The 27,637-nt window shown below is 56.1% G+C and overlaps 1 protein-coding gene across 11 annotated transcripts in view; it reads right to left on the bottom strand.

Annotated features, from left to right (window-relative positions):
- The window catches only part of SORCS2 (sortilin related VPS10 domain containing receptor 2), a 445,133-nt gene that overhangs the window by 167,277 nt on the left and 250,219 nt on the right, over window positions 1-27,637 (bottom strand). For all 11 annotated transcript variants that reach the window (XR_012501643.1, XM_074350779.1, XM_074350786.1 and 8 more), the window contains one exon: window positions 6,529-6,628. Coding sequence is in view for 10 of the 11 variants with exons in the window: in XM_074350779.1 (XP_074206880.1) it covers window positions 6,529-6,628 (100 nt within the window). In the remaining variant the exon portion in view is untranslated. The remainder of the gene's footprint in view (window positions 1-6,528; window positions 6,629-27,637) is intronic.

The following is a 27,637-nucleotide window of genomic DNA, read 5'->3' as shown; positions in this document are numbered from 1 at the left end:
GACACCCAACTCCATCTGCCTCCTCTTGTCAGCCAAGGCTGAGCAGAGAACTCCGGAGGCCTGTCCAGGCTAAGGAGAGCCCCCTGGGAGCCCACCTCATGGAATCAGAGCAGCAGCGGGCACACACGGCTCTTCCACACCGCCAGCCCTGACCTCTGTCTCCCGCTCAGGCCTGACCACCCTGAGGGCCCCCTGGGCGCTACTTCTGCATGCCCCAGGCCAATGCAAACAGTGTGTCCCTTCCTGGGCTCTTCATGCTCCCACTAAGGTCTGCCATCTCTTCAAGGCTCCCTCATCTCAGGAAACAGCACCTGCATTCACCCACTGCTCATGCCAGCAGGCTAGGAGCATCATCTAATCACAAAATCTCTCCTGACCATGCCCCTGCTCTGTGTCCCTGCCCTCCCCTGCTCTGTGAACCTGCCCACCCAGGTTCAAGCTCAGCAGTGCTCACCTGGACCCCACAGGTGTTGGAGCCACATGGATGCCCATCAGATGGCTGAATGAATGCATGGGTGGATGGGTGAATGGCTAGATGGATGGATGAAGAATTGACTCTCCTTTAGTCCACTCCAGTCTCGCCACTGCAGCAAAAGAACTTTCTTAAAAGATGAGCAAACCAGCACATCCAATCTTATCCCTCGGACCCCTCAAGCCTGGGTACCCCCACCAGCGGTCTGCATGCATCTTGCCTGGAGAGTATCATTCAAGCATGACCTCAATTTGCAAGTGTGCAGCACAGGGCGCCAGAATGTTCCTTGGTAGTGAAACAAAAATCTATAGCAGAAATGAAAATCAACAAGACCTGGACACCTCCCGTCCCAGAGAACTGATGCTGTGGGCGCCCAGCCTCCCTCACATCAGTGGAGCACACACCAAGAGGGTGCATCTGGTTGCTCCCCAAGGGTTTTCATGTGCAGGTGGCAGCCTCCATCCAGGCCCAGGTCCCAGGGTCCAGAAAGGTGTCCTGAATGTGAGCACTGTGTACGAGGGCACCACACCAGGGCACCCACAGCCCTGTGCCACAGGAGGCCAGATGCAGGTGTGGCCAGCTCTGCAGCAGCCGAGACCAGGTGTGGGTACCCTGAAGTTCAGTGTGCTTCTCAAGCTCATTTCCCAACAACAGGGAGATGGAGGTCCTCCCAGGGTGATGGGAGGATGGAACAGGGGTCCAGGCTCATGCCTGACGGCACGTCCTGACAAACACACACGGTGGCGGCAGGTCGGCCCTCTCACAGTGCCTGCCCCGTGCCAGGTGCTGTGCCCGCATGTCCGTGCACTGGGATGGCTCAGTGTCGGGGGGGCAGTCCCCTGGTGCTGTACAACATGGACACTGCATCCTGCCCTGGGGGTCAGGTGCTGTGTGACACCCTTCATCACCTCATTTCATACCCAAATTGCACCTCAGAGACCCAGGAGGGTGAGACACTGGGATCTGAACCCCCTCAAAGCCAGGTTCACCCCACTCTGTGCCTCGGCCCTTCCTCGTGGCACGTTCTTGGTCAAAGGCTTAGGCCAGAAAAGGGAGATGCTGGTCAATACTGGGGAGAAGATTTCAAAGCAAAACGCAACAGGTCGCCTAAGCATTTCAACTAGAGGAGAAACAAACAAAAAGAACTCCCTGCTGCCTAGAACACTCCTCAAACATGAGCAGATCCCGGCTTTCCAAGCTCCTGGAAACAGCGTCTGGGGATCCCAGAGGATGCAGGGGCAGCAAGCCGGCCACCAGGCTGCTGCTCTCCACGTGGACCAGAAGGACAGAGTTACCCCCACCTAGGAGTTCTCTGAGTGCACACGGGGGTCTGGGGCAGCCATGTCCGTGGGCGGGGTTGACCTGGGCTCCTTCCTGAGGGCAGACCACCACCATGCACTGCTGGGGCCAAAATGAGGAAAGGAGGCAGAGATTGCGCTAAGAGGTCTGGTGGGATGCAAGGCGCGGGCTCCACAGCAGGGAAGGAGGTGGGGCTTCCATACTAGAGGGGGCAGGCTCTGCAACAAGGAGGGGCGTGGCCTCCATGCTAGAGAGGCGGGACCTCAGCACTAGAGGGGGAGGAGCCTCTACATGGGGACGGGGCTTCACACCAGAAAGGGGAACATCCACAGAGGGGGCGGGGCCTCTACATTATCAGGGGCGGGGCTTCGCAACCGGGGCGAGGCCTCCACACCAGAGAAGGAACTCAGGATTGGAGACCAGGTTCATAGGGTAAAAAGCGGGGAAACTGAGTAGAGAGACAGAGACAGAGGCAGGCACGGAGAGAGAGAGGATGAGCCCAGTAGCTGTTCTACACACATGGAACAGGAAAGATACCCAGAGACAAAGCCTAGAAGAAGGTGCTTACTTCCGTGTTTTCATACCCTGGGAGGGTCCTGCGGAAGCAGTCCTGGCACAGGCTGCAGAGTAATTAACAAGCCAGCCTCTCCAGGCTACAGGACACACTTGTACCAGGTGGGGCAGCAGGGGCTGGAGGCGGTACCACCCGCCTCCCTTGTGAGGGCTCTGAGGTCCGGAGAGCCCGGCTAAACCGCGGCACTGGGGCTTGAACTCGGCTGCCAGGCCTGTGCCCTTTCCCTTAGTTTCCACCCACTGGAGGGGGAGGCCTTGGTGACCCTAAGAACAGGCTGTTTGGTTTCAGAACAGAACTGCTCAAAGGTGGACCAGGCAGTGGGAAGGGAAGCAGTGAAGAGGTCGCCTGGGCCTGGGTGCAAATCCTGACTTGGTTGGCCAATGGCGTGTGGCCTTGGAGAAGCTCCTGGACCTGTCTGACCACGGTCCCTTCGCCTTTGAGACGGTGCTCCAGTCCTTACCTTGCAGGGAGTTGCAAGGATCAGAGTGTTCATGACGCTCCTAACACAGTTCCTGATACGTGAAGAGACTTTGGATCTCAGGCTGTTCTTCATCACGACCAGGGCGGCCTCTTCCCAGCAATGATCTGCTCTCTGCGACACTGAGTTTCTCGGAGGCAGGATTTTGGCCTGATTCATTTTTCCATCCTGAGTGCTTGGCACACGGCAGTGTCTCAAAACATCTCGGGTGAGTGAGCAGAATGAACGAATAGGTGAACTGATGGAGCTTTTGTTCTAACCCTGTGCTTCTTAAATTAGGAGTCCTGTGCCCGGGAGCGCCCACGCTCGTGGCTGGTCCAAGGGGTCCTGAGGCTTAAAACAGACGCATTCTCCTGGGTCATCAGGTTGACAAAGACTTTTTGTTGAAAATGTGTATGTGCATGTATGTGTGTGTGTAGTGTGTGTGTGTCTGTGTGTGATTTTAGTATTCAAACCAACACGGATATATCATGAAGTAAAGTGGAAATTCACATTAATTTTTAATATAAACCATGACACCTGAAAGTAATTCCGTGTCCCAGCCAGCTCCCCCAGGCCATGCCACCACACCCTCTCCCCAAGCCACGGTGTTCTGATCGTCAAGTCAGAGATGTGCTGCTCCAAAGCTGAACTGGGACTTCAGACAGCGTGGGAGGCACACAAAGGGTGCTGGGGGATCATCAGGGCCCCCAGGGTCCCGGGGCACGCCACGACAGTAGTGGAATGCCCTGTCTGTGGGCTGCAAGGTGGGAAACTCTGATTATACTACAGGCGAGGCGAAAATAAAAGGGAATTCATTTTGTAAGACAGGCTGCAAAGTGGTCTCTTAAGAAGCTATAAAGTGCTGCTTAGCCCGTAATTGTTGCTAAATGGACTCCTAATAGCATTCACAGCCTCCTGCAAAACCTGTCCATTACCCATAGCTGGAGAGGCAGACCCTCCGCACATGCTCACACGGGCGCCGCTGCAAGTAAGGGACCTGATCTCTTCCAGATCAGACTCACTCCGCTGTGAATCCTCTCCCGCTGGAGGCTAACTTTGGCCCCTTTTCTTATTCCTCCCACAAAAGGCAGCAGGAGGGCTTCAGTTTCCCAGGGCTCCCCCAGAACCTCAAAGGTTCAAGAAAGTTTGACTTGTTTGTCCAGTTCCCATCGCATCCCAGTGCCCAGCAGAGGATCCCAGCACACAGTAGGTGCTTAATCTGTATCTGATATGTACAAGATTGGATTTAAGGGTTCTCTCTCTCTCCAGCTCCAAGCACGCAGCCTGGCGCACAGCAGGGCCTCGACCCACATCTGCTGAATGGATGGGGCTCAGTGTTGAGATGGAGCTCAGAGACCTCATGGAACTTGACCTCTTGCAGAGGAGGAGCCAAGACACACACAAGACAGAGCAGAGTCTGGGTTCCGCCCACATGTATCTCAGTCCCCAGCTGCTGCTCTTCTGCCAAGAGGAGACCAGCAGTGTCCAGAATGCTGGAGCTAGAAGGGGCTTTGGAGAAATCCAGTTCAGCCTCTTCATCTTATGGATGGGGAAACTGAAGCCTGAGGAAGAAATAGGATCTGACCAGAATCACACAGCTCAGCCGTGGTCAGTTAGGGCCCCATCTTCAGAGCTGCCAACTTCTCACCTCCAGCAAAGTGGGGCTGGGCTGGGCTTGCATAGACGTGGGGAACCCCATCTGCTCCCTGGAACTTTGCTGCAGGGCGCCTGGGGAGCTCAGGGGATGACAGAGGGTGCTGCGGCATCTGGCAGACCTGGGTTCAAATCTCGGCTCACTCAGCTCTCCTGGCCAGTGAAGAAGAGCTGTGCCTGAGCCCGGGCTGGGGTGCTTCCTGGGCATTTGCCTTGTTCCCCTCAAGAAGAAACCACTGTAGCTCAGAGGGAGGGGGGCCCTCAAGAAAGGTGCAGAGTTCACGGCAGAACAAGGGTTCGATTCCAGTTCCATCTCTGGAACAGAGCCCAACATGGGGTGAGGACAGCTGGGGGAGCAGGTGGGGCTGAGGATGTGGGTGCTGTAGGTATGGTGGGGGTAGGGGGGTCAAGTCTGTTCGTCAGGAAGCTCTTTACAGCAGTAAAAGTCAAGGAAAGAGTAGAGGGGTGGGGGAAGATTTGCTTTGGAGAACTGACATCCCATTAAAAAGTGCCACAAAGACCACCTGGACAGCCCCCCATGAACGGCAGTGCACATCAGTCCTCATGTTCATTTAACTCGGCGATGTGGCCTTGGCCCCTGCAGAGCCTGCCAAGTTCATGCGCACACCGACTCCACTGAGCCCGGTAATCTGTGTCAGCGTAACCATCCAGCCCTCCGGTGCCCTCCCCATCGAGCCGTCTGGCGTTGGCGACTCCCTTTCTGGGTGCTTGTCAGTCTACAGAGGTTTTCCCGGACTCTGCGCTGCTCCAACCTTTCCATTAAAGTCACCGTGAGACAGGAAGGAAGGAAAGGGGCAGGGCACAGTCGTTAAAGGAATGACAGCAATTAGCACCAAGATGGCAGGAAAGTCAACTCCCAATAGACCTGGAGGCCCAGGATGACAGGAGATTTGACCCCTGGTGGACCTTGAGCTACATTAGACGTATTGTAATGTACTAGCCCGGTGAGTGACACACCCACAGATGCCAGGACAGTTCCGAGAATGACCATGGAAGGTCAAAGGGCGGTGGCCCAATTCCTGGGAATCCCGCCTCTTCCCCAAAGTAGCTGGAACAATCCTCTCACGTGTTAGCACATGAAAACCAGCAACACCACACCTCACTCTCTTGCCTTCCGAGAGGCCCACACTTTGTCTATGGAGGGTACATCTCTCTAAATAAATCTACTTTTACTCAACTGTGGCTCGCTCTTGAATTCTTTCCTTCGCAAAGCCAAGGACTCTCACTCACAGGGCGTGTCCCAGGGACTCAGCTGAGACTGGGACATGGCCATCCCCTCGCCACCCTCCCCCATTTTTTCCTGTATCAACTGTCAAAACATCTATCGGTCCCTGCTTTGTAAAAGCAAGTGCCAGGCTCTGGGTTCCAGTCCCTGATGTCACGATTCTCTGTGTGAGATGTGGCAACATCCCCTTTCCCAGGAGGACTCTGATCTGGATGGAGTTAAGTGTGTAGCATGGCGCTGCCCAGGGCCCTTCCTCTGACCTCATCCTGGGGTCCCGAGGTGGCCAGGAGGCAACCATGGGTTTGCAAAAGGGCCTTCTCACGGAACCTGGTGGGGGTGGCAATAGCCTGGAAATGCCGAAGTCCCCTGCTCCACAGCCAGGCAGAGAGCAGAGGCAGGGGACACAATTAGACCAAGAGGACAGAAAGTAAAGCTCAGATGAAAAACCGAAGCCAGATCAAAGCCAAATCAGCAAAAAAACAAACAAACAAAACCAATAAAAAATAACAACAAAACAAACGCTGCAGCAGATCAGGACTGCTCATCACTGCTTTCCAAGGACTCCAACCCAAAAATAGATTCTCCCCTTGCTCTGCCTGGAAGGATTCTGCCACAAGGAGGGGAGATAGAGGCACCAGGATTAGCTTTCTCCCCAGACCCGGCTGCTCCTTTAAAACTCATTCATCAAACTGGATCCAGGCGGAGCTGAGAAGGGTGGGAAAGGTAAATATCACACCCCGCCTCTGCCACCCTCTGTGCTCCCAGAGGAGCAAGGGGGTAGCGGCTTCCACTGTGCAGAGCGAGGTGCCCGGCGCAGCACGTACCTTTCTCTTGTTAGTCGGGCAGATGTAGAAGTTGTCGATGACGGTGGTGACACCGGGCTGGAGGGTGAGCTTGGTGTAGGATGTCCCAAAATCCGAAGACCTAGGGTACAGGATGACAGCTGTTAGCCACGTGCGGCTCATGGTGTCCAGCACAGGCTGGGTGCCAGTGTGCGTGCAGGGCCCAGGGCACCCCGCTGTGTAGTCCTCTTCCCCCGCACCGGAGCTGCATGTCCCAGCGACCCGGGAGGAGGCCGGGGCTCCCGCGGGATGCCCAGGACTTGCCCAGGTCTGGAGCTGGGAGGTGGGGTCAGCCTTCCCAGCACACCACCTCCCCGTCAGCGTCCCAGAGTGCTCTGCCCTGTCCACAGTTTATGTTAGCTTTACTCTGCCGTACCTCAGGGGTTATGAAGGGTCTCACATGTGCCGGCCACGTCTAGGTCCGCCCATCTGTTTGATTCCTCGAAAAGCCCTGACAGATTATATCCCTGTGTCCATCTGGCAGGTGACCAGAGGGCAAGGCAGAGGCTCAGAGGGGCCAGGCTCCTGCCTGATGTCACTCAGCTAACAAGTGGCCAACGTAGAATTTGAGCCCTGGCCCATCCCACAAACAACTGGCATCCTGTTTGCTCTACAGAGCATTCCGCGCTGCTCTGACGCCTCGTAGTGCCCTGTCTGCTTGTCCGTTCCCCTCCCTGGACCCTGAGCTCCTCCAGGGGGCCACAGCCCCCATGCTGAGCACGTGCGCCCACAGGACTGCAGGGGACGGCAGGCTGCAGGGAGCTCCGGCGCTGCTGGAAGTCAGACCCCAGTCAGACACCCTCTGGACTCGGCAGGACCTTGGGCCAGTCCCTCCCATCTGCCTGAGGGCCCGCTTTCCCACCTGTATCGCCAGGGCTGCAGGAGATCTCCCAGCTCTAACCTCAGCCCACAGCGGCCACAGGGGAGAAGCCATTAAGGGCAATTTCACATCTGCTGTTTGGAAGCGACCAATTCATCAGGATGTGGAATTAATTCCACGTTGAAGCTTAAAGTCGCGGCGACCCTGAAACCAGCACCCCTTGTTAGCATCTGGTTAAAACGTGCGTGACTGCAGAGCTGGACGCACGCCCAGGCCCGGGCCGCACTTCCAGTCCCGCCCCTAAACCAGGGGTGTGAGTTCCAGAGACCTTCGTGTGGTCTCAGGACCCTCCCAGAGCTTCCTCGTCTTCTAACGGGCTAGGAAAGTCACCCCAAGGTGGGGACAGGGACAGGAGTGGGAGCCCACGGTGACTGGGGCTGGCTGCACTGGCATCCCTTGGGCCTGTCCGTCTGTCTAACCACCGCTGAGACCAGACTGAGCTCCAGGAGCTGCACTCCAGGGCGGGGGGGCGGGCATTCCCAGCTGCAGTCCGGTCCTCAGACCCCAGCACTTTGTGGGGCCTGGCAGCCCCTTCCCCTCTCTGGGCCCACCGAGGGCTGGACCAGGTAGACATCTCAGACCCTCCCAGTGTGTCCTGCAGGCCTGGGGCAGGCCTAGAGCTGCTTAGCACACACGCCATGCACCACTGGCAGTGTTTTAATTCCATTCCGTAATGCACCCTCAGTGCTCTCTACAGGCGTATATTTCCTCCCGGAATCTTCAAGTGAAACCGAGGTTCCGGGAAGATGGGCTGAGTTGATTGTTCTCAGTGGCTCCATGTCCCCACAGGTCAGGTCCGTCACAGGACTCAGGCCAGGACAGAGGGCAGCCCTGCCCCCTGACTCCCAGGGAACCCCAGCAGGGCCAGCCCTCCCCCAGGGGGCCTAGAACTGGATCCTTCGGGCCTCTATGGGCCCCTGGCCTCCCCAGGGAGGGCCTGCAGGAAAGAACAAAGCAGCTCCCCCACTGCCCGAGGTGAATTAGGGAAACACTTACTCTCAAAACCTCAGAAAATTGATTTGCTTTGGGATGGAGAGAGCCCATTAGCAGAGGATCGACCCAGAGACCCAGGAAGTTGCAGAAGCCCCACAGAACAGAGCTGTGCTTACCAGCTGGATGCATGAAAACCTCTGCACCCGTGGGTCCCCTCCCCACCCCTCCCACCCGACAAGCCCCCGACTGATTCTGCCTCCCAGACACCCTGAAGGCCACCCCTTACCTCCATCCCTGACACCCACCTGCCCTGCCCAGCCTGTCTCCCCAGATCCAGCCTACCCCGTGACCCCCCGCCGGTGACTGCAGCAGCCTCCTCACACCGGCTCACTCAGACGCACCTGCCGGTGTGGGCCTGCGGCAGGGAGCACGGGGGGGGGGGGGGGCCTCCGCCCAGGAACATCCATTCTATGGGGCCAGAGGAGGAAGGCGATAAACAGATAAGCAAAAATGTAACTGTGTCAAAGGCCATCAGGGCTGGGAAGAAGAATGAACAGGATAGGGGGGTGGAGGGGCAGGGGGATTGCTGTCTCAGGGAGTCGGCGTGGAGGCCACTCAGACACGATGATGCCTGGGCGGAGCTGGGAAAGGACGGAGGAGAGACTGCTACGTGCCTGGCTGGGGGAAGCCACCTGCACTGGGTTAAGTAACGTCTCCCTAAAATTCCTGTCTACCCAGAACCCATGAATGTGACCTTGACTTGCAGACAGGTTCTTTGCAGGTGTAATAAAGTTAAGACGAAGTCCTACCAGAGTAGGATGGGCTCTAATTCAACGACTGGTGTCCTACAAAGGAGGCCTGGGCAGACACCTAGACTCACCGGGAGAATGCCACGTGACAATGGAGACAGACTGGGGATGCCCAAGATTGCCAGCCACCACCAGAAGCGAGGAGAGAGGAAAAGGACAGATTCTCCCCTAGGGCCTCCAGAAGGAGCTGACCCTGCTGACACCCGGACCCCAGGCTTCCAGCCTCCAGACTGTGGACAACAGATTTCCATTGTCTAAAGCTGACCCCTGTGTGGGACTTTGTCACAGCCGCCCAAGGAACTCATACAGCATTCCAGGTAGGGGGGGGAGCAGGTGCGAAGGCCCTGAGGACAAGGTCGCCCTCCTTTCTCCTCTCTTGAAAGGGGAGGAGGGATCTGTTTAAAGCAAAATCCTGCCACTGCGTCGTCAGCTATCAAGCCGTTAGGGACTCCTCACCCTTCAGGATAATGCAAATCCAATTCCCTCAGTAGCCATTAGCCCCAAGTTCCAGGCCACCTGCCAGAGACTGAGGACATCATTCATTCATTCATTCACTCCTTCATTCAACATTTGTTCAGCTCTTTTGTGCTTTAAGTTTCACACTAGGACTGGGAACTCAAATTTCTTTGTTCAAATTCATTGCTGTCACACATGTCTATTGAATATCTACTGTGTGCCGGTCACTTCATTCCATAGTGAGCAAGACAGACACTGTCCTGTCCCATGGGGATGACAGGCTGGCTGGTGAGACACAGAGCAAACAGATCGTTCCAGGTAAGCAATGATGCCAGTGGAGACGTCCAGAGAACGCTGGGAGACTCTAGGGGGCCGTCAAACTGCCCTGAGCCAGGGGCCATCATCAGCTCTCTCACCCCCACGGCCCAGCTAATCCAATGCCCCATCTTGCTGAGTCCTCCTCCTAAATTGCTTGTACTCCACGCCAACACCTCCATCACCCCCAGGGCAGGCCCTCTTCATCTCCCACCGTCCCCGGGGGTCCCGGTGGATGACAGGCTCAGAGGAGAGGAAGGCTGATGCCGGCTGGGCAGACTTCAAGGAGGGGTGTATGAGTTTCCAGTGGCTGCTACAACAAATTGCTACAAAATTTGTCGCTTAAAACAAGACCCATTTATTATCATACAGTTTTGGGGGTCAAAGTCCAAGATGGTCTTATGGGCTCAAATCAAGGTCTCTGCACCTTCTGGAAGCTTTAGGGGAAAAATCCACTTCTTTGCCTTTTCCAGCTCCTAGAGGCTGCCTGCATTCCTTGGCTTGTGGCCCCTCCTCCATCTCTAAAGTGCATCCCTCCGATCTCTGCTGCCATTGTCATGTCTCCTTCGTCAAGTCTTCCTCTGACTGCCTCCTAGAAGGACCCTTGTGGCTGCAAAGGGCTCACCTGGCTAATCCGGGATAACTGCCCCACCCTCATCTTCATCACATCTGCAAAGCCCTCTTTCTTGTGAGGTGACATATTCCTAGACTCCGGGGATGAAGACGTGACAGACCTGGGGGGCACTGAGCCAGGTCTGAGGTCCGGCTGGGAGCAGGAGGGGTGACAGTGAGCTGTGAGAGAGAGGGCAGGGCCAGAGGCTAAAGAGATGGACAGCGTGAACGGCCCCAGAACCCCAGACAGATCTGGACCTGCTCTGGATTACAGCCCGCCCTGGCCACGGGGGGCTGCTGAGAGCCCAGGATGGTGGCAATTCCTCTGAACGGAGACACCCTGTGTCAGGTACACACTGATTTCAAAGATGCAGTAGATAAAAAAGAGTGTAAACTATCTCATTGTAATTTTATACCAGATACATGTTGACATAATATTTTGGATATACCAAGTCAAAGAAAACTTATTATTAAGATTAATTGCATCTGTTTCTTTCTGTCATTAATAGAGTTAATTTTTTCAAAGCAGTTTTAGGGTCACAGTTCAACCGAGAGCAGGGTACAGAGATCCCCGTCCAGCCCTGCCCCCACACGTGCATAATCTGCCCCTCTACGTGCATCCTCCACCAGAGATGCACACTGTTAGGACGGATGCACCTACACTCACAGGTCATTGTCACTCGGACTCTGTAGCTTACACGAGGGGTCACTCTTGGGTTGTGCGTTCTCTGGACCAATGTGTGATGACATGTACCCAGCATGACAGCGCCACACAGAGTAGTCTCACTGCGCGGAAACGCCCGCACTCCGCCTCGTCCTCTGCCCTCCCTCCCCGCCCCCAGCCCCACAACCACGGGTCTTCCACCGTCTGCAGAGCTCTGCCTTTTCCAGAAAGTCCTATGTTGGAACTGTACGTTAAGTAGCCTTTTCAGATCGGCTTGTCTCCCTCGGTAACATGCCTCTAAGGTTGCTCGAGGACTTTTCATGTCACCCGTTTCTACTTTTTAATGACAACCCACATGTGGCTCACATCCTATTTCTGCTGGACCGGTGGGTCTGGACACAGGCAGAGGCTGTGGGCGGCCTCTGCAGGGTGAGGGCAGCGTTCTCAGAGGATGAGCCGAGTGACTCCATGAAGAGCGTTAGGTTGTACTCAGTCAAGGCATGCCTGGTGGGAGGTGTCATCGCACATCGTCATTTTGGGAAGACTGCTGTGACTGCAGATGGGGCGGGTGACGGAGGTGGACAGAGGTGGATGGGGGTGGGGAGGAGCAGAAAGGAAGGGCAGGACTCCTACCCGGGGGCATGCGTTGGGGATGGCGAGGCACTGGGTTGAGGGAGGAGATGGAGGGAGACCCGGGGCGACGTGTGGGGCCAGAGGCACTACTGAGCTGGATGCAGCTTCAGGGAGGCGCAGGACGGGGCTGGGCGGCAGGACAGCCCCCGGGGGAAGGATGCTCTCTCAGCCCCGCAACGCCTGCGGGGTACAGGGGTCCCTGAAGAGGTCAGAGCAGCACGTTTCCCCCGTGCCCACGGCCGGGGCCACTTCCTCACCTGGCACCTGTCTGAGGAGCCCCAAGACCCCATGAAGCCGAGAGGCAAAGTGGCGTCGGGCTGGCTGGGAGCGAGGGGTCTGGAGGTCGGGGGTCTGGCCATGCCCCTTCACCGCTACTGGTCCCGGGCACACACTCAGGGATGGGCATCGGCTTCCGCTGGAGGCACTAGAGGGCTGGAAGCAGGGGTCCCTGGGGTCCCCACAAGTGGAAAAGGCTGTGATCACATGCCTTAAGCCTGCAGTTTCCCTGCCTATTACTTGGCCTCGGGGTCTCACTGACATGCTGAGGGATCGGTTTTGGGGGAAACCCTCGCCCAGGCAGACCTCGCTCTTTGTGGGCCATGCAAGTGTCCTTATGTCTCCTCATTATTTCTTCAGGCCACCTGTTTCTCAAAGAAATTCAAATGAAGGAAGAAGTCTAGCAGTGACAGTGATCCGTACTATGAAGATTTATTCCAGGAAATGAAAGTTGAAAGTGGCGGAGTGTGGTGCGGCCCCTGCCTCGCCCTGCGTGTCTGAGAGCTGCCAGAAATAAGCGCCACTCTTGCGATGCAAAACAGGGATGCCCGGGGACACTTCAGATGCCCAGTGCTGGGAGGCCCTGTCTCCTCCCCAGAGAGTGAGTATCTCTGTTATGAGCTTGGGACAAGGAGGACTCTGAATTGAATGCCTTACATTCCTGATTCCTATCTAAATCCAACCCCCTCCCTCCCCAGCCCAAGGGACCAACCCTGAATGCAATGCTACCTCCTCCCAGATCACCCAGGTGGAATGAGGACAGCGGTCACCAAGATCATCCAAGAACCCACAGGCCAGGCACACAGCTAGCACTCAATAAATGCTTGTTGGATTCCTAGGGAGGTGCTCCAGGTACCAGCCCCGGAGGCTGTGTGACCTCGGGTGAGCCGGTATCCCTCTCTGGACAAGTTTCGCATAGAAACTGTGGAGACTGGATTTGATTAATGTCTGAGCACCAGCCAGCAAGTGACCTCTGAACTTGCCTGTTGGGGAGAGACGCCCCCTCTCATCTCAGGACAGTCAAAATCCCTGTGAGAGCCCAGCAGTCCAGGGGTAAGGAAGCTGGGGAGGGAGGAAGGGAAGGAGTGGGGAGGAAGAAAGAGGGGAGGAGGGGGAAGGAGGGGGAAACAGGGCCCACTGAGGGCATCCTCTGTGCCAGGCTGCCGGCCCCCCACCGCCCACCCCAACCTTCCCCAGCGCTCACACCACCTCCAAGTTCTTCTGACAGCAACTCAGAGTATCCAGTCTAGATATATTCAAGTTAAAAATTTAAAACAAAAAACTAGACTCTAAAAATGAACAAATATATACATGGAAGGCAAGCACAGTAAGAGAACAGCTATTTGCACATCGGTAGCTTAATTGCTGAGTGTTTGTACATATTCGCTTTTTTAATGATTTAATTAAGGCATTTTCATACCCTATAATTATTTCATTGGCAGGGACGTATGTTCCGCTCCTGCCCCTCCCCCCATGCAGACGAGCGCCCCCACCCGTCTCCCCACAACACTGGGAAACCGCACAGCCAGGAAAAGTGGCGCCCCCTGCAGGCCGGCACCACTTGCAAGTGTGTGGCCTGGGGCAAGGCTGGGACCTCCACAAGACTCAGTTTCTTTATCTGTAAAAGGGGCCTGAGGCATAGACCTCAGATACCCATGGTGAGGTCAGAGATGGATCCAACTCCGATCTCCAGGCGCCCACCCCCGGCTCTCCCTCCAGGGAAGGTGGTGTAAGTTTGTTAGAGACTCATACCCCGGCTGACCGCCCTGCGGAGCTTTGGTCGGACTCCAGCTGCCCCCAAGGTCTGCAAGGTGAGATGAGAAGGAATATCTTCGCCTAGGGGACATCACCCAGGGGCCACCCTTGTCCTCAGGAACTGACAACGCAGTGGGGCCCAGAAAGACGAGGCTTTGATCCACTGCTGCCCTGGACCAACTGATAAACTCTCCCAGGATCAGCGAGGGAGGAGAACTGAGGCAGCACAGGGCACTGGTGGGGCCGTCAAGTCCTTTAAGAAAATTCTGTGATGTGACTTGAGATTCTGAGTGTGAAGCAGGGAGTCAGACGCCAGCCAGGTGGATGAGCTGAGCGAAGCGATCTCAACCTGCCTTCAAGGGGCGCATGATGTTGGTGGCAGAGGAGGCGCCATGCAAGTCACCACAAGGATCTGGGAGCGTGGTCTCCCTCCAAGGTGAACGGCCTCTTGGGGGCATTAACATGAACGTGGGCGCATTGTGCCCGGGGCAGAGCGCTGGCAGCCACATTCGACCTGGAGCATACCTTCCTGAGGAAACTGGGGCTCGAGGCCTTTCCCTGACTTGCTGAGGGTCGCACAGCAACTGCAGGAAAGTCGGTTTAAGCCCAGGCAGCCAGGCTCAAGTCTGCTTTCTCTGCTCCACCCCAGGCTGCTCCCCGAGGGGTGCACCCCCGACCCTGGAGGTGTTCACACAGCCCAGCACCCACCCTGCGCGCCTGGACTTTCTGACTCCATGTCTCATTCTCGCAGAGCCTGGTGGGCAATGTTCTCTGACACGTTAGCATTCGGACACTGACCACAGCCTGTCCTCACTCAGGAGCTGTTAGTCCCACCCGTGGGTTTTCTCCCTGGCTTAGGGCTTCTCCTTAACTCAAGCCAGTCTTAAATCAGCCCAGGCAGTGTTCCTGGCTGGCTGAGAGGGCTGGTGGGCAGCAGGGGCCCGTGCCCACCTCTCCAAGCCCGTCCCAGGAGTCTCCCAACCAGCCTTTCCATGTGTGGCTCCTAGCCTCACTTCTGTGGCCCTGCTGATGCTCTGTGCCCACGGATATTAGGTGCTGTTAAGCTTGCTGGCAGATCTTTCCCGAATAAATCTGGGCCTGGCAGGCCCTGGTCCCAGAGACTGCCTCAGTATCCCCGCCTGCAGCTCTACAAACCTTAGGGGTGGAAATTGGGGCAGGACCTGGGACCAGATCGCCCTGCAGGGCAGCCCACACAATGCTCTCCTCATGCTGGCTCCTGGCCTACTGTGCCTTCTTACTCCATATCCTTCAAAATTCCTGAGATCAGTGAATTCCTTCAGCTGGAGTTCCTTTCAGCACAGCTTTCCTGAGCACCTATTACGTGCACGCTTGGTGCTGGGCATGGTGTGCAGTGTGGGTGGGCGGGGTTTCTGCAGCCAGTGGTCCCAGCTCAGCTGTACTCACTGTTCAGATCCTGAAAGAATTCCACACCAGTCAGTCAACAGCCCCTCCTCCTGGACGCGGCCCCTCCCAAGACCTCCTCACAGACCAGCAGTAAAGGGCTTAAACCCAGCTTAGCAGGGGCCACCAGGAGCCAGTTCTGGGCGGTGCCAGCGTCCATTCTGATGAGCCATGCTCATGCCGCACCTGGTGTGGACCAGGGCAGGGTGCTGCCTCTGGGGAGCCCAGGATCCGGGGGGTGGGGTGAAGCACAAGGAAAGGACCTGGGAAATGCAGCCAAAGAGGAGCTCGGAGTCCAGGAAGGTGCCAGGAGCTCTCAGAGCCTGGAGAAGGTGGTAGAGGCTTCCACGGAACCTAGGAAAGTGCCAGGAGCTCCCGTGGAACCTGGGGAAGGTTCTAGGAGCTGTCAGAGTCTGGAGAAGATGCCAGAAGCTTCCATGGAACCCAGGAAAGTGCCAACAGCTCTCATGGAAGCCGGCAAAGGCTCTACATGTGCCTCGGGGGGGCCTGGGGGGCCTTGCAGGGGAGCTGGCAGGAACTGAGAAGGGAAGGGGAGGAAGAGGGCATCGGACAAAGGGGTGGGGGTATGAAGCGCCCCTGACACTCAGTCCCCAGTGCTGGTCAGGACGCTGGCTGCTCCGAGTGGCGGCAACGAAGGAATAAAAGCCCCAGCCCCAGGCAGAGGCGTGGAGTCGCCCAGGCCAGGAGCCACGGAACGGAGCCCAGAGGAGATGCTAATGACGCTCGGGGGCCTCAGCCCTGACTGGGCCGCCGGGGCGGAGGCTGCTCCAGGCCCAGGAGCGAGACCCCCAGCGGGCTACCTTACCTCCTCCCCATCCCGCCCACCGCTCTTGCTGTGCAGGCGTGTGAACTAAGACACAAGCGTGTGGAGTCACTTGCTCAGCTCGTAAGGGACAAAGAGAGGCTGTATCCGACTTGGGTTCTAAATTGGGCACCTCCTACCAGTGTCCAGCTCTCTGGATGGGAAAGGGACACCCTAGTTCTGCTGGTTTTATTTCTGGAGGTTTTAAGATGCCCCAAGGTGGGAGCTTTGCATAAGGCTCTTTTCCCAGCAGGTGGAGTCTTTAGAAGTGGGTTATAACCATGGGGGCTAAATGGTGCCTGTGTCCTGGGCACTCTGCTGGCATGGGCACGGCTCACCGGGCGTGGGCCTGCTGCTCACTGTGGCACACGGGTCTCATCAAATCCCAGCAGACGTCCCTGCTTTCACAGCCACTCCACAAGCCCTCAGCCGGTGCACTTGCAGAAGCCACGGCGAGCCTGGCAACCCTGACACAGTGGCGGCGTGGAGAGGCCGAGGCGACCCTGACGCAGTGGGGATGTGGGGAGGCTGGTGGAGGGGGGTGGCAGTGGGGGTGTGGGGAGGCCAGGGTGACCCTGACGCAGTGGGGGTGTGGGGAGGCCGGTGGGGCAGTGCTTGTCGCTTTGCATTTTGTCAGGAAGGACACACAAGCCGTCCTACAACTGGGACAGGCCAGTCACCTCCCAGGAACAGGCCCGGCCGCACCCGACGTCTTCGCCCCGCTGCCCAGGGTGACGCGCACGGATGCACACGCTCTCCCGGGGAACCAGCCCGTTGGGGAGGATGCCAGGCCCCCTGAAGCCCAGAAGTGTCATTTCAAATAGGAAGCGTCCAAATAGAATAAGACAAATGGTAACACGAGAGACCTGCTGCAGACCAGATAGCACAGCTCCGAAGAGCTTCCCAGTCGGCAGCTGCCCCGGGGGGGTGGGGGGCGCGGACAGCCCGGAATCCCCAGCACACGGAGGGCGGGAGAACGCTCCAGGCTGAGGAGTGTGAGCCCCAGCGTCAGGGGCTGGTGTCAAGGCCAGCTAGGGGCCCGGGCCAGCTTAGGTTCCCCTTGAGACCTTAGGAACCTATCCTCAGGAAAATCCCTGAAGTTCGGCAGCTTTCACACCATAAAGTCTCCTTCCCAGTATGCGGATGCACCCTCCACTCCTCTTGGAATCATTTTAAAAAACAATAGAATGAACATACGCATGTTCATGTGTGACTGAAGCGTTGTGCTGCACACCAGAAACTGACACAACAGTGTAAACTGCCTGTACTTCAATAAAAAATATACATACACACAAAAAACAGTTAATGTGAAAAAATAATAGAATGAGATCAACAGAAAACAGCAACAACAATAAAAAGAAAAGAAGAGTCTCGTTCAGCCATCAGCTGGGCCCTCCACCCCCGGCCAGCCCTTGTCCGCAGGTGAGCGTATTTACAGGTTGCAGTTACAACGTGGGCCCAGATTTTGTTCAGCCTTTATAACTGAATGGGCCGCATTTATTGCCCGCCTGCTGTGTAGTATCCCACCCCGGGCACGTGGCGTCGTTGCCGGGTCACTGGTTAGGACGAACTTTTCTAAAGCCTTTCTGAAAACACTAAGTGCCCACTACGTGCTGTGCACTTTGGAAATTGACTTTTTCCTTTTTTTTTGGAAATTGGCTTTTTTTGTTGTTTTTCTATTATTTCTATTACAAGCCCCTGTGCCCTTCATTAAATTTTCCTTCCTTTAACACACCCTGGATTATCCCCTAGGGTTAAGTCCTGGGAGTGGAGTTCTAAGCTTCTGCGTGGCTTTTAAAAAATGTATTCTTAGATTCAAGAAACTCTTACAAGTCAATATTTTAAAAACAAGTGTCCTCATTTATTCTTAGAGGGTCCTGGCAGAAAATGATAACATTTTTACATGCCAATTCCCGGATTACAGAATCTGACGCTTTGAGTTGATTTTCTGAGTAACTGTTGACTGTATCTGATTTCTGCTAAAGGCAGCCCAAATGATATATTGAACATTTTTAAAGAGGAAGAAAAAAAATGTAAAGCGACATTAGCAGATGAGATCTGGGCGATATGGAAGGAAATCCTATTTTTAAATGTTCAGAGGAATATTTCAACACAAAGTACAAAAATGAAGTAGGAAGTGAGACACACTGAGCACGACTCTCCATCTCAGCAAACATCAAAGAGATGCTTTAAGCCATGAAACTGGGGACATTGGATGGACAGGTTTTAATGTCAAAAATTCCCGGAATACAAAACAAAGGTTGATTCAATGACAAAACCGAATAGTCACGCCCATAGCCTTCGGGTTTCCATTCCCCAACTGTGTCCTGAAAGACACGCCCTCCGGCACCGGCACCCGCGCTTCCCCAGCACCAGCTGCGCACGCTCCGGCGGGAGGCCCCGCCGGACCTGGGGTGAAGTTCTGAGATCTGGGCCTGCAGGTGCCTCCGTCCTTTTCTAATACTGGACCCTGAGGCTTAGCTTGCTTGTGATATCAAGCAACAACCATAAGAATAATGCAATAACTCAGCATCGCTGCCCCCACATGGCAGGTTCCATGCTGCATGTGTGGCATGGTTCGGCCCCCTTAAATCTCCCAATACCTCTGCGAGGTAGGGGCAAGCATCACCATCCCATTTTCCAGAGGAGGAGACCGAGGCACGGAGAGGTGAAGTGATAAGCACAGGGGCTGAGTCTGAACCCCAGGAGTCCGGCTCTGAGCCCATGAACGTCCCCCCACCCCACGCAGCCCCCAGTCCTCACCAGGGACCACTTCCCAGAAGGGAAGGTGTGAGAGGAGACGCTTCTCCAACCTGTGCTGCGGGTGTGGCTGTGGGTGGGGGCTCCAACAAGCAGCAGGACCACCCAGGGAAGAAGACCCAGGCCCCACGTGAACTGGGAATTTTTGCTTCATGGTTCGGCTGGGGGTCGGAGGGGACCCTGGCCCAGTTCCTTCCCAGGGGGCACGCCGTCTCCCCTTTCCCATGCTCACGCATCCTGCAGGGGCCCCTGTCAGCATCAACCACAAAGAAGGATGGGCCCCTCCGTGGAAGACAATGAGCACCTCTGGGTTCACACCCACGTGGCCTGTGTTTTCCCAGCTGATAAAACCCGCAGACATGCCAGCCAGAGGCCCAGAGTTCTCTCTGTTCCTTCAACCAACGCTGGTTTCGTCTTCTCCCAAATCATGACATCACTCTCTGAACAACCTCCCCTGTGTCTCTAGAGCCTTCAGGATGGAGCCAGGTTCCTAACAAGAGCAGGCCCTGGGCGAGCCTCGGAAAGCATGCAGGGAGGGGTGCTGGCAGCTGCCATTCTGCACAGGAGGGGGGCGGGGCTCAGGGAGGAGACCCCTACTCACAGCAGAGCCTTCGGCAGGTGCAGACAGGACCCAGGACACCCGGGACCCTCCTGGCACCCCCGCGTGGATCTCCCTGCTGCCCTTCTGGGGGTTGGTCATGTCGCCTTGTGGCTGGCCTGAGTTTCCAGCCCCTCCAAGGTAAAAATGAGACCCACTGACCCAAGGCCCCCACCACGAATCATTGTTAGCAGAGACGTGTGGCCGGCCCAAGGCCTTAGGAAACAGCTCTTAACAGGCAGGACCTTCCAAGCGCTTAGACGTGACTCTTCCAGGCGCCAGTCAAGGACTAAACCTTCCTTTGGATGTGTGGGGTTTGGACAACGTAGATGAGCTGAGTTAACCCGTTCCTGCTCCTTCGCACACACCTCGTCTGGTGGGGGGTGGGCAGGGAGCACAGGGGGAGGAAGGGACTGGCTGCACCTGGGCCAGTTACTGTGCTGAGCGGTCCAAGCTTGTCACTTCATTTAACCCTTGTGACACCTCTGGGTGGAAGGCATGTCCCCAGGGTATAGACGGGACCCCTGAGGTCTAGTAAGTTGAGCGACCAGCCGCAGGTCACGCAGCCTGTCCTCACGCCCCCTCCACATGAGCATGGCGTGGACCGTGGCTGCTGCCTTAGGATGAAGCTCGGAGGCGCCTGCAGGCAGCTGGCTCCCGGGATGATGTGAGCCTCCCCAAGGCTGTCCGCCTGCTCGGCCTGGAAAGTGCCTGGAGGGGGCAGGGGCTCTGCCGGGCCCAGTCCACTGCAGGTCTCGGCTGAGCTCTTCACCGTCTCACGCCGTCGCTGTGGCCCCAGCGCACTGCCCAATGCATGGGCTCCGGCTTTAGCTCAGTGGCCATGGAGCTGCCTTCTCTGCACGTTGAGAGCAGGATGCCAGGATGCCTATCTGTCTTGCTGACTCCCTGGGGCTGCAGGGATGGATGCACTGCTGCAAACTGCCCGCCCTCTACAGATCGGAGCCTTTATCTACTGCTCCCAAGTCCCTCCCCCTGTTACTCTCTGTCCCTTGTCCTGGTTGACTTTTGCCCACAGTGCATATTGCTGCCTGACACTGCACAAGTGTTTTGCTGATCTATTGTCTGTCTTCCTCCAGAACATCAGCTCCTGGGAGGGGAGTGCTGGTGTCTGGTTTCCCATCCCCCCGCCCCAGAGAGCCCACCCACCCCTGGTGCTCCCTTGGGTTTGTTGTATGTGTGATCCGGTCACGCTTTGTTTCCCCCCCAAGGGCTGCTCCACTTACTGAAAGTGTTCCTTCCCTCGCTGCCTGCCGCAACCTTGCTCGTAAGTCAGGGGCCCGCAGGTTGGGCCTGGGCTGGGCTCACCCTGGGCCCGTGGAGCTGCTGGCCCTGGGCTCAGACACCAGCAGCAGCTAGTCGCCTGTGGGTCTGTCACCCACCCTGTGACACTGTGAAAGCTGCAAGACCATAGCCCTCGCCTCTGTGTCCCCTGCTCCCAGCCCCGGCAGACATCAGTGAAAGTCTGCTGAAATGAATGAATGATGCCAAACCCCTTCCATAATGGCAGGAAATGACAGTAAAACTTAGGCGAGGAGCGGCCGCACTCCCGCCTCCCCAGCGCTCTCTCTTTGGGAGGCGGCCGCATCACCGCCCCCAGCCCCGGGCACAGCGTAATAACTTGATGCACTCCAGGCGAGGGAGCCGGAGCGGGTGGAAACTGGCGGAACGTATTTCTCCAATTCGTAAGAATCCCATTTGAGAGTTAAATAATGACAAGATGCCTTTAAGCGCTTGAAAATTATGAGCTAAGCTGTTCTCAGAGAAGGCCCGCCATGCAGCAAGCACGCAGGATTGATTGTTCCGACCACAGACCACAGGTCCGCGGGCGGGGCGGTGGGAAGACTGCAGGCCGGCTCCGGGGAAGCACGGGGGCATCCCTGGGGCCACGGAATCTCACCTCCCCCAACCCCCCCCCACAGGGCGGGCCTCCCCGGCACCGCATCTCCCTTGGGGTCCCTGTGCCCAGAGGCGCCAATCAGATGGTGCCCGCCATCCCTGGCTCTGGCCAACCTCCAGACCCAGTGTCCTGACTGGGCTGCAAGTGGACCCCTTAAACTCCAGGCCCTGTGAACGCTGACCATGACTCTTTGTCCATGCCTCACTTCTAGAATCAAGCTGCAGCCAGGTCCCCCCTCCCAGGAGCTTTGGCCAGCAGTGCTGTCTCAGCGGGGTGAGGCGTGGGGGCTTCTGCTGGCCGTTGGCCGAGGCCCGGGCTGGAACTCCCACTTGTCCACAGTAAAAATGTTTTTAAAAGTTATGCAACTTACACCTGTAGGGCACAGCATACTTCTTCAAAGCGCCCTCTTGCATTGTGACCACAGAGAGTCCCACTTTAGAGACTAGAAAATCAAGGCTCAGAGAAGTTAAGTGACTTGCTCAGAGATCCACAGCAAGCAGGTGGAGAGGCAGGGGGTACTCAGGCCTGTCGGATTCCACAGCCCTCGACCCTCCCCTTCTGCTTGCAGGGAAAGCAGCGGTGATGGTCCTCCAAGTGGCCCTGTGTTCCAGAAAAAGTGCCTCGGGCTTTACCTACAGCCTCTTAGCCCACCTGCAGCCTGGAGGGAGGTGTGAGAACTGGCCTTGACAAAGAAGAAGCGAAACAGAGGTTCTGGGACCAGAAGCGGCTTCCCAAGGCCCCGTGGTCCCTGATGGCAGTATCTCTGGGACAGGCTCGATTCAGACGAAGAGCTCCCACCACCTGGGGTTCTGGCCTCATGGAGACATGGGGTCTCGCATACTCCCAGGGTGCTCACAAAAGGACACCTGCCACACTTGCATGTGTCCGTCAGTAGAGGGCGCTCCTCCTCCCATGGTAACGTGGAAAAGGAGGTGAACAGGGGCCTGAGGGGGGCCTGGGGGAAGGGGATGGGGGAGGGAGGGAGTGGAGGTTTTCTCGGGCCCTGTCCTTGGAAAGCCTGGGGGTGGGTATTAAGATGATGGTAAGGATGGAGTCTGAGGGGTTGATTCTGGGAGGGACTAATCCCATGGATGCAAGCTATAGACCAGTGAGCTGTGCCTCATGGTATTCTGGGCTTGTTTTTGGTTGGACATCCCCAGTTCTCTCAGAACACTTCCCACCTGCTTTCCTCAATGACTGTCCATCCATCAACCCATCTTTCCATCCATCCATCCTTCGATCCTTTCATCACCACCCACCTGCCCATCCACCTGTCCATCTATCCATCTGTCCATCCCTCCTTCTTCCTTCCTTCCTTCTGTCCAACTCAAACACCACACGTTACTGGGTCCCTGCTCTGTGCCTGGCCCTGGGCTGGGCTTTGAGGGGGGACCCGGAGATGCCTTGGAGAGTCTCTGCCCCCAGGAGCACAGGGGATGTCTGATAAGTGACCGAGGGAGCCTTTGAGATGCTCTCCCAGTAACCACCTGCCTGAAAAGTCTCCTCTGGGGCCTGTTTCCACCATTGTTGTGTCTCCCAGCTCTCGGAACCCACTCCTGGGGGGATTCCAGAATGTGGTGTCCTTCACAGGGGCCCGAGAATGAATCTGTGGGGCCCACGCTGCGGCCCACGTTGGGCGCATCACATATGCCGCCTCCCCTGGACCCACTAAAGAAGACTGTGTGTGTGATTTGGGCCCGGGGTGATGTCAGTTCTCTGTTTTCCTCCCCATTAAGTAGATTTTCTTCTGAGGACAGTTTCTTACCAGGAAAGGGGCCAAAGCTTGTCTGAATTTTCTGCATCTGAATATCTGGGGGAGAAGCAGATGGCTGACGCTGGAATTCCAGACAGTGAGGGAGGGGAGCTCAATTTTCCAGCACCAGGAAGAAACAGGCTGTCTGGCCTTCGCCCTTCCCTGTTTGCACCTGCCTTCCAGCCCCCAGAGCATCGCCACCTTCACTGGGGGCGCCCAGACCGTGTCTGCAGAAACACTCCCCAGAGTCCATCTCTCCATTTGTCCCTCTGGGCGGGGCCTCTGGTTCTCCTTCTGCACCTATAACTCTGCCTCTGTCTCTGAGGGTCTCTCCACAGGTTTAGCACTGTCCTTGCCTCTCTTGGTCTGTCTGTCTGTCTCTCTCTCCATGAGCCATTCACTGCTTCATTCACCCCTGCCACCCTCCCTGTCCCCTTTCTCCTAGGGTCATCTCAGGAGCAGACGTCCCATGACAGAAAGGTCTGGGGACAATGTGTGGCATCTCCCTTGGCCGCAGGGAAGCAGGAGACCATCCTGCAGTGCTCCGGATCCCAGGGAGCTGACAGACGCTCTGGAGGAGCAGTGGGATGATCACTGAACAGAGTGAGTGTCCAGTGCCGGGTACGCTGTGTGCTCTGAATGGAAGAATAAGCAGCAGAGTCATGGGGGAGGGGCATTTCAGGCAAAGTGGCCCAGGACGCTCTCCTCAAAGAAAGGACATTTGAACAGAGAACTAGGATGCATCCAGGAGTCCATGTGGGTATTTGGAAACGAGTAGCACGTGCAAAGGCCCTGAGGTGGGACTCCACACCCAGGATGCATTTCCTGGACACGCTGCCTATGGAACAGGACACATCTCCCCAGCCCCTTGCTCACAGCCATTGGATTCCAGGGACCTGGAATTGGCCTATATCATGAAGCCAGGGCCCTTCAGATTTCAACCTCAGCCAGTCTGGCCAATGTGGTAACCGAAGGGCTGGTGACAGGGCAAGGCACCCTCGGTGGGGAGTCAGCAGGCAGACGCCGCACACACAGAAGCTGCTGACAGCGGGGAGGGCTGGAGCACCATCCTGTCTTGGGCTGCAAGGAGGACCCTCCCAGCCAGGACTCCGGAACATTCAGCAGGGGCCCTTCCTCCTGCCCAGCCTCCCCTGCCAGCCCCAGTCAGGTGCGGTCCTGCCACCCCTTGGGAAGGGAAGGCTTTGTGTCCACGTCACTCTCAATCTGGGGCTGTGAACATAGCAAGGCTGTGAAACTGATCAGACCGCTGGTGGGAACCCACTTCGCACTAGACCTCCGCACTCTCTTCAGACCCCACAGCCACACTAATAAGGCAAATAAACGCGGCATTTAAAGATCAGAGGCGCTGCGGTTACAGCCTATTAAGTTAAATTCACCATCAAGGGCCAGAGAGAAGACAGACTGGGATTAGTCTAGTGGCAATTAAAAAAAAGAAGAAGAAACAAAGGAGTGTTTTGGGAGGGAGGTGATGTCGCGGTCCGCGGAGCAGTGACGGCGGGTGCCGGCAGCTGGCAGGAGCTCGTGGTGTGGCAGGGCAGTGCTGGGCCTCCTGCGACAGAGCCTCTGTGGGACACAGCCCGTCAGGGTGGGGAGGCTGAGCCTTCTCCTCCGAGCCCAGCGGGGTCATTGCCAAGAGGTGAGCGCGGCCTTCCCGGCGTCACCGCAAGGCGTTCCCTCTTCTCACCCTACGCAGCCTCCCTCAGCCCGCAAAGCCCTCTTCCTGGTGGTTTATCCGGCCCTTTTGAAGCTTGACGTCTCCCATCTGTGAAATGGGCACGAGAGGCATGCTCTCCATGTCTTCCTCAAAGTCCTCCAGTCTGTGCGGACGAGAACAGACTTGGCAGCGTTTTGCTGGTTGTGCCGCAGTCCTTCTGTTTCCCTCCAAATCCATCCCCTGACCCCGCCTTGCTTTGAGCCATGGGAGCCAGACCCCCTTCCCAGGCCGGCCGTCCATCTACCAGCCGACTTCCTCTTGGGCTCAGCCAATGGGAGGCCCCAGTGGGAGGCTAGAGGGCGGGTGGAGGGAGAAGCCAGGGTACCTCTCCCTCGGCCCTCCACCTCCTGTGTGTCTCCAGCAGAGGCTGCATCTGCTCCTGCTCCTGCTCCAGCTCCCACCGGACAGGCCCACCTAGATTCTGACTCCTGCTGGGCCGTGGCTCCTGAGCTGGAGGACCACCGCCCTCTCCCTGCATGCTCCACCCCAGAGGAGGCAGTGAACCCCGCAGTCCTCGTCTCCGGGCTGCCTCCCTGCCCCTGGTGGCTCCTCGGCCTCACCCATCACCAGGTAACCCACTCTCTGCCGGCCTCCTGTCTGGAGTGTATGCAGTCCCTACAGACATCACTGTGACCCACGGTGTTCCTGTGTGTGCTCAGCGTGTCCGCCGTGGCCCAGGCCCCCTTCCCTGCCGTGCTCAGGGTGACACGCATGCCCAGGAACATGCTTTCCTGACAGCTCACGTGCGGACTTCCCGCTGGCCCTGCTAGACTCCAGCCCTATCCCCCCTTCCCGACTTTGCTTTCCTTCTGTGATATTCTCTGTTGCTTTTGATCAGCATCAGGCCCCTGTTCTATCCTTTGGGCCTCTCCTCAGAGTTTCGGCACAGGGTGCAGCCCCCTGGCTTTTTACATGCAATGAAAATAGATTTGTTGTTTAATTTCTGATTATAGAAACTGCACTTGTGCATTGTAGCAACCAGAGTATTGCACACGCATATGAGCAAAGAAGGATAAATAGTCTGAAATGCCATCACCATGACGCAACCACAACTGTAGGCGAGTTGGTGAGTGGGGACTGGGGTCTACTCCTTACGCTCCTGCCCCCCTCCCTCCCTTCCTCTCTATGCCTTTTATAAAATCCAGCCTCCCCCAACCCCTGCCCAGAGAGCTTCCCTTCACCCGCTCCCAGATAAGCAAGCCAGAACAAGCATCCCAACAGAGGACCCCCACCCCCGGGGTCTCCCCAAGCTCACATGTAAGCACACACAAATGGAAACACCTGGGTGGCTGTCTGTTTTCTCACTTAATAACACAAAGTAGAAGCCCCTCCAGATCTGAGGACACCGCCCCACCACGGCTGCCCAAGGCTCCCTGGAGCGGGTGCACATCCCCTTGGCCCCCTGTCTATAGGCACCCACTTTGCTCCCCATTGTCCGTGATTATTTTTGTCCTTATCAGCCATGCTGGATGTAAGAAACATCCCCGCCAATAGAACCTTAAACGTGGCTGCTTTCACTGTTCCAGGAGAGACCATGGGAGTGGGACTGAGGACTACATGTCTCTCCAGGTGGCGGCGTTGCTAGCGGCTGTCCCCGCCGGGAACATGAGGGACGCTTGCCTGCTCTACTCCGACCCTTCCCCGAAGCTCAGTGGGGAGAGGCGTCTCCTCTCTCTCTCTTTTGTGCCTCTTTGATGGGTGATTAGAAAGTGGCAAAGTCCTCACTTTACTTTGCATCTTCCTGCTTCCTGGAGACTGAGTATCCTTCCCCAGGTGACTGGCTTCACCAGGTAATTCTGCTATCGTGTCAGTATCCACCCCCCCCCATTCTGCTTCTCTTTGAATCCCTCTGCTAGCCCCTTACAAAAGCTTTCTAGAAACATATCACAGATACTTACCATTCAACATTAACCCTGTCCTTATCAGAACTGTTGCATTTCTCATTAATCCATTTTATTTTTTGTTGATTTTAGTTACAGTGTTTTTGTTTTACATGCAATTGTGTTTTATGCATCAAATATGTCTACATTTTCTCTTATAAATTCTGGGTTCCCTATCTTGTTTAAATGACCACATGTATCCTCCTTGCTTATAATATTTGGATTTTTTAACTTTCATTTCTTTGACATGTCTGAGATTTATTTGGGCACGTGGTTTCGACCTGGAGATCCAATCCCGTGCTCCCACCTAGTACTTCACCAAAGACAGGACACAAGTGGTTATGTTTTTGTTTTTTTCCCATTGGAAGTACCAAATGGGCCAGTGACATCTTCTCCCCACTGATTTGAAAAACCACCTTCCTCGTTAATTCTCGCTGTCTGTCAGCAAGTGTGTGTCCATTGGAGTCTATGAGCGAGGCTCATTCAGCCACTGACAGACCATCTACTTCCGAGGGCAACTGCTCTAAGATAAGTTTTAACAGCTTCTAAATGAGTTCCCCTTCTTTGGTTTCTTTTTCTATTTTTAGAAATTTTTGCTATTCTTAAATACCTATCCTTCCACGTAAACTTTAAGAGAATTTTATCCACATTCATTTGTATACAGTAAAAATACGCAAGCCTGAGGTTAAATAAATGTTGGGTCTAAAAGGCCACACAATCCTTGATAAAGCCAAAAATGCTCAGACACACACTTAATTCTAATAGTCACGACTTCCTGCCAACTATCACGGGTTTTTGTGGTTTTTGGGGGGAACAATTAGATGCTGATGTATTCATTGGTTCGAGGGACCCACGAAAAATCGGCTAAT

The sequence above is a fragment of the Camelus bactrianus genome, chromosome 2 (assembly GCF_048773025.1).
Source record: "Camelus bactrianus isolate YW-2024 breed Bactrian camel chromosome 2, ASM4877302v1, whole genome shotgun sequence".
Lineage (NCBI taxonomy): Eukaryota > Metazoa > Chordata > Mammalia > Artiodactyla > Camelidae > Camelus > Camelus bactrianus.
Note: the sequence above shows the minus strand (reverse complement) of the source record. Positions and strands in the feature narration are given on the sequence as shown.